Source organism: Gasterosteus aculeatus, chromosome 13 (genome assembly GCF_964276395.1).
Source record: "Gasterosteus aculeatus chromosome 13, fGasAcu3.hap1.1, whole genome shotgun sequence".
Classification (NCBI taxonomy): Eukaryota; Metazoa; Chordata; class Actinopteri; order Perciformes; family Gasterosteidae; genus Gasterosteus; species Gasterosteus aculeatus.
Genome location: NC_135701.1, coordinates 3,358,978 through 3,366,088, shown reverse-complemented (window position 1 = coordinate 3,366,088; position 7,111 = coordinate 3,358,978). Strand labels below are relative to the sequence as shown.

The following is a 7,111-nucleotide window of genomic DNA, read 5'->3' as shown; positions in this document are numbered from 1 at the left end:
TCACGGGGTGCGTTTTTGTTGCGCAGCATTAGCCGCTGAGAAAGAACGCGGTGACGTCAACAAATCTGACAGGAAGTGCTTAGTTGCCGACAGTCAGCTGATAGAGTAACGACATCGGCTACAAGTTCAACGGTCGAAGGTTTGTGCATTAAGTTAACCATACGGTATTCTCATTCCGGTTTTACTGTAGCCATCCGTTCTACGAGGAGATTAGCAGCACATTGTATTCAAAGGTGCTGCTAGTTAGTTAGCTTTCAACCCTCGTTGGTCAACGTTAGCAACCAGTCAACACCCCGTAGCCAGTTAGCACCTGGAACGAAGCTACCGTGTGTGTCATTTGTCAAAATGAGCCAGTAGGTGTTGCAGATATAGAAGCTGAAGCTAACAATCACAAGGAAACCAGGAAAGCGTTAAGTAGCTCTGCTTTAAATCGAGCAAGTATTTGTCAAATCATCATTAATTCTTAAGAATATTTACTTGCCTGACATTATTATGACAATTTACATAAATATGCTTTATATATGTATACTGTTAAAAGATGCACATGGAAGCTACAACACCCCCAAATTATAGTGAATTGCATATTTACATTGTAATGAAATTAAGAAAAGAAATTCATGGTTTTTCGTTTGTATTCAGACTGGATTTCTCAATAGAGTTAATTAGTTATTAAAAACTAATTATTTAACTTGCAGATAGTCAATTTGAAGTTTAATGTTGTTTCCATTTCTATCTTTAGTCCCCTAATCTCTCTCTCTGAGCTCAGAAAGCATGGATGAAGACGACGAGAGCTCTGGAAACGGCTAGAAGAGTTGAGATTATTTTTTTGTCAAAACACACTGTGTGTGTGTGTGTGTGTGTGTGTGTGTGTGTGCTCCACAGATGGCCTACCCGAAATCCCACAACCCATTTGCGGACGATGAGGAGGACGATTTCAGGCCCAAAAGAAGGGAGTGGGAGGACGAGCCGGGCGACAGTGAGATGAGCGAACCGGAGAGAAGGCAGCGGTACCTCCAGCAGGAAGTGATGCGCACGGCTCAGTCTGCTGTGGACAGCAGTCACCGTTCCCTCGGACTCCTCTATCAATCGGAGAAGATTGGTGTGGAAACTGCAGAGGTGCGTCAATGTAGTATTAGCTTTACCCTGCCGTGCAGAGCCTGAACAACAACATGCTATCTATTGCGTTGTCACTGTAGGAGCTGGTTAGACAGGGTGAGGTTCTGAAAAGGGCCGACAAGATGATGGACAACATGGATCAGGACCTGAAGACCAGCCAGAAGCACATTAACGGCATCAAAAGCGTGTGGGGGGGCCTTGTCAACTACTTCAAGGGCAAGCCAGAGGTGAAGCCCCCACCCGAGGAGCCAAAGGCCTACCAGGCCAACGACCGGTAAGATTCATGTCCCTGTTCTCACAAGTCTTTTATGTTTTCTTCAATGAAGAATCATACACATTTCCAGCTGGCCAAAAGTGAAATGGGCTTTTATTGGTTTGTATTGTTCTCTGTACCGTTTCTCTATTAATTTTGGTTCTATGATAACTTTTCTGGAGGTACGTTACACCCGTAAGGTTTTTACAGCGCTTTACCTTTTCCAAATATGAACGCGTATATAAGTATTCACAGCCTTGGCTCAATACTTTGTTGAAGCATCTTTGGCAGCAATTACAGCCTTCTTGAGTATGATGCTACAGGCGTGGCACACGCTTGTAGCATGAATATGAATAGCATAAATATGAGTGTGACTGCAATATTCAAATTAGACTAAAACTATTTGGTGCTGGGAAGTAGAATATTTTATTTAGTACTTGTGGGGTTTTTTTTGTTAATAGATTTGCAAAAATTATTATGGGGGTGCAATCTGTTCTGGAATAAGGGTGTAAGATAACAAAATATGGAAAAAGTGAAGCGCTGTGAACAGTTTACAAGGGCAGCTCAGTTCATATTAAGCGCTGAATAAAAATAAATACATTTGGGCATCATTTTATTACTAAATATAACAATATAATGTCTTATATTGCGCCATACTCAAATCCTTTGTACGAGTTTGGCAGTTGTGTTCAGTCTGTTCTCGTCTGACTCTCTCAGATTACAGACCGCCATTTCCAGCAGCAGAGGAAACGAAGATAAGTACCAAGCCAGCCACCCTAATCTAAGAAAGCTGGACACGGGAGGTAAGAGTTTGTTGCCACAGACCCTCGACGGGGCATAACCGCTAACACGAGCCGGCTGCCATTGTTCCCCCTGTCTGTGTTTCAGGATTCGGAGCGTCTGCGTCAATGGATGACGGCTCATCTGGCAATAATGGATACCCTCAGAACAGACACCTCAGGGAGGCTCACAAGACGCTCGATAACAATCTGGGTAAAAAAACCTATTCACCAAAATTGATTTTATTACGCGTTTAATAAAACGCAGTAAGTGGAAAGGTTAAAGAAGATGTACTTATAGCAGTGTTAATTTCGTCGACAAAAACTATGACGTAAATTTTTCGTTAACGAACCTTTTTTCCATGACTAAGACGAGACTAAGACGTGACAAAAACGATCTTAAAAAATAAAAACTATGACTAAATCTATTCTGACTTTCGTTAATGAGACAAGACAACGAACATGTTGGTGGTTGATCTAACAGACAACAGACAGGCAAAGTACGACGGATATTAACGTGTCATGATGACGTCATCCACGAACCCAGAACGCGCGCACGCATCGGTGCAGCGGTGGTTCTTGTGCACGACTCCGGACCGCGACGACTATTTTACGCTTTAGCGAGTTTGAATGTGGCTTCATTAGTTTAGCTCAGCTGTCTCGGTTTAGCTGCCTGTTAGCAGGCTGAAGCCGCTCTGCTTCACAGAAACATGAAGACCCGTTTAACAGACTGTCGGACCTTTCTGCTCTGTTCTCTGGCGACGGCAGGCAGCGTTTCCTCGGCTGGATGAGATGCTCCGTTACAAACGCGTCTAACATAATAAACTCATTGCAGGTTCTGAAGCCAAGAAAATAATGTATTGCAACGATTGTAGGACGTTAAGGGGTCTCTTTTGTTGGGACAGTGGAAACAATAAAGGACCATGAAGTTTCCGGTGGCCATGTCCAAAGCATTGCAAGTAAACAGACAAAGACAACGAAGTGTTGCGTTTAGATCCCTGGTCCTCATGAAGTTGTTACATCTTTGCCAATTTGTGGAATTGCCTTGCAAATAAATGCTTTGCTATTTGTTAAAATCCAAATCCTTTCATGTAAGGATTTTTCACATGTCATTTATATCAGCTCACACAAACACTTCAACCATTTGTTCTTGGCCCGGCTCCTCCGTCACATTTTACAACCCATTGTGTCCCGCGAGTCAAAAAGTTTGCCGTCCCCTGCTATAGACCTGTCCTAGGAGGGACATCTGATGGAAAACCAAGTACTGCAAGCTAGACTATTACGCAGTTGTCTAGTTGTCGTCGACTAAAACTAAGAAGGATTAAAATGACTAAATGTGACTAAAACTAATATGCATTTTTCGTCTAAAGACTAAGACTAAATCAAAAATAGCTGCCAAAATTAACACTCACTTATAGCACTGTTCTATTACACTCTTATTATTTGAATAATTTCTGTCATAGGAATTGAATGTATTATACATTGTTTACGTTGTTCATTCTGTACACATGACATAGATTGTAGTCTGTCCATCCCGGGAGAAGGATCCCTCTTCTGATGTTCTCCCTAAGGTTCCTTCACTTTTCTCCCCATGGAAGGGTTTTCATGAGTTTTTTGTGTGTGGGTTTCGGGACAGGATGTCGCATGTGTACAGAGTGTAAAGCCCTATGAGGCAAATTTGCAATATCGGGCTATAAAAAATAAAATAAATTGAATTTAAGTGGTTATTATTTTAATTTAGCTGAATATCGTTTGCCCCCATATCCCACCTGCTCCCCTTTTAACTAATGTCCCCTCTGACTGACCTAGATGAGATGTGCGACGGCTTGAGCAGACTGAAGAACCTCGGCCTCGGCCTTCAGTCCGAGATTGAGGACCAGGATGACTCCATCGATTCTCTGATGAACAAAGTGGACAAGATGGATCTTAAGATCCACAACACGAACCAACAGATTAAAAACCTCAAATAAAACCACTTCTTGGACCTAGCGGGACGGAAGACGGCATCAGGTCGCCGTTTCAACGCGGCTCTCCATCAGACTCTGCTCAATGAGTCCTGTGTTCTTTTAAGATATTTTGATCCTTTTTTTCCTCTGGGGGACTTACTCAGTCATTTCCATTTGGCCACAACATCTTCTTTCTACTCAGTTTTATTCTGACATGTTGATTTAACAAATCCTCGCAACTCAAGAAACTGATTTATTAACTTTAATTTTTAATTAATTTTTCTTCCATGTGTGTATTCAGTGTTTAATGTACTGTTCTTTTTTGTTGTTATTCCCTCCGAAGCTTCACTGGCGATTAGTGTTTGACAAATGAAGTAATAGCTCATTTTTCCTTTTTAATTATAAACAACCTGGTAGATGGACAACAACATGGAATGCCTCCAAAGCTAGAATGTTTTTGTGTGTGTGACTCATGTCAACGCTAACGTCCTGCATTCCACATATGTACCAAACACTTGCACGTCACTTTCTGCCTTACCATAATATGTCCAGTACACAAGCCTTTGTCTTCATCTCACCACGAGATGCTTCCCTTTGTTTGTATATCATTCATGTTCCTTCCCCCTGCCTTTATATACCTCGTTTTACACAGATGAACATTGTGTTGAATTCGGCAGAATGTGAAGAAGCTCGCTGTGAATGTGAAAAGAACTCTTAACGAATCATCTCTTCTCTGTTGAGTAGAGTAGACAAACCACTTAAATTGTTTTTTAAACAAAAACAAGCCTATTCCAATGTTTAAAAAGAGAGGAACTATGGTCACATTTATATCATGTAGTCTTTAATGGAAGGTACATACCCAATAAAACCATTTAAAAGGCAAGTCTTACACTTGTGTTCCCATGAGGTGGCGCCACATTTCCAGGGTGACCCACATGGGCTCCTCCTGCCATTATTTGATGGGAACATGGTATTTGATAGTTTGACAGCATAATGAATGATGAACAGTGATGTTTTTATAGGTGGAAGTAGAATAGGGAATTTTTAAAATCTCAAGTAAACTAACATTTAAAAAACGTTTTTCGATTGAAAAGAAAGACGCTGATGACCACCACAGGCTGTGTGTGTGTGTGTGTGTGTGTGTGTGTGTGTGTGTGTGTGTGTGTGTGTGTGTGTGTGTGTGTGTGTGTGTGTGTGTGTGTGTGTTCTACGACGGCTGGTCTTCCAGCTGTGTTGCTGTATGTAGCTTGGGTCCTCATGTCAAGGCATCTATTCATTATCATTCCTCTGTTGGACCAGATGCTCCCTCCGTGGCAACAAGCCCTCATTAGGATGGCTAGCTGATTACAGTACACACTTCCCAAAAACACACACACACACAGAGGGGGTAAAATGACGGTACCACCGGCCAAGAGCACCAAACTGCTGGGGCATTGGGTTATGTTCCAGTTGTGCATGTGTGGAGGGTGACGGTGGTGAAGTGGGTGTGTCGGGGCCTATCATCCTCAGCTACAACCCTGCACTGTACCATGAAAAGTGTGGTGATATAAGGTTATCGTAGCAAAGTTTACACCTTAGGACTGGAGGCAAGAAGACTTTCCCCAAAAACATATAAACCCTACTTGCTTGAGCAGTAACCAATTCCGGGCCACAGAGCGAGGCCCCAGCTGGACGGACTGCTGTGTGATGGAAATGTCTCTCTGGGTCTCCAGATACGGCGCTGGGCTGAGGCGACCTCAGGTGGAGGTACCATCATGCATCCAGCGACAGCAGAGATGAGCGGAAGTGACCCCCGGGTTCTAGCCATCCTGGACTGAGGGCGAGGGGGGACTGTGGGCGGGGCGGGATAGCTGGCTTTGAACAGCTGTCGTGTCAAAAGCAAACAGTGGCCGCGCTGTGACAAAGGCCCGTCGGTGCTGGAATGCCCCCCCCCTTTCACCGCGCGTAATCCCAGAACACACTGCTGTCGGAGCACATCAGGCAGCCGGCCCAGAGACGGGGCCTTCCTGCCCTTTGGAAAGCAGGGCAGCCAGGAAGGGGTGCAGGCTGGGGTAAAGCCCCCTTCAGAGGGAACGGCCAGGCTAACGGTACTCCACTGCCACTGTGGTAGTAAAATGAAAGAAAGAGTTGTGCTGACGGAAGGGATCTGGAGAGGGGGAGGAGGGAGTGAAGAAACAGACGGGGAGGCCGTACATCGAGGTTCAAGTGGCTCAGAGATGGAGCACAGAAAAGTGACCTTTCTCAAAGGAGGAACTAGGGAGGTGTTGATTTGATCTTTCTTGCTTTATGCTTAGATTCCATGAAAAAAAAAAGCGTGAGTGACCTTTGATGTGTCTCAAAGTCGCTTAAACTTAAAGCCCAGACATTTACCTTCTCAAATATGTCCGTCGAGCTTTAGCCCACCTTTGCAGCTGAGTCTCCTGCTATAAGCCACTGTGGGTGCAAAAAACCCTGTGCAAAGGCCTCATGAACATCTCTCAGGTTTAGGGACGAGACTTAGACACGCGCTCTCCCTACGCGTTAAATTATCAGCCCATACATGATGTGTGAGGAGAGCAAGCTGGCTTTTTCTAATTGGACGTCTTCTTTTCTAACCAAAGCTGCTGAGAAAACCACAGAAGATTCTTACTATATGATGTAGGATGTCCTGTGTCTCTCGTGGGTAGACTGTATGGCATCCACACATCACATAAGCACACCCGCAAATTCCAGGGGAAAAAAATAAAAAAACGTCAAACATAATAATATATTAGTTGTCCTTTTGCCTGTCGTCATCCCAGCGAAAAAATGCCATGAATGTGACCAGAAAAGTTGATGTTGATAGGTACGCGCTGCGTATGTTCATAGCGCTGCGTGCAAACATTTGGTCAAACCGAGGGATATACTTAAGCAGGGCTGGGGGCCCTACAGGAGTAATTGCAGAGGAGAGGGGTGAGAAATGCTAATGGTGGTCTGTGGGACATCTGAATGATACAAAAAAGATACTTTACAAAATATGACAAGGTTACAGGCCGAGG

General features: G+C 43.9%; 1 protein-coding gene across 1 annotated transcript; it reads left to right on the top strand.

Annotated features, from left to right (window-relative positions):
* Positions 1–10: 10 nt before the first annotated feature.
* snap29 (synaptosome associated protein 29) lies at positions 11–4,977 on the top strand. Its single transcript, XM_040195072.2, has 6 exons — positions 11–139; positions 883–1,116; positions 1,197–1,390; positions 2,087–2,172; positions 2,258–2,362; positions 3,958–4,977. The coding sequence occupies exons 2-6, from the start codon at positions 883–885 to the stop codon at positions 4,116–4,118; spliced, it is 780 nt and encodes a 259-aa protein (XP_040051006.1). The 5' UTR covers positions 11–139; the 3' UTR covers positions 4,119–4,977.
* Positions 4,978–7,111: the final 2,134 nt, after the last annotated feature.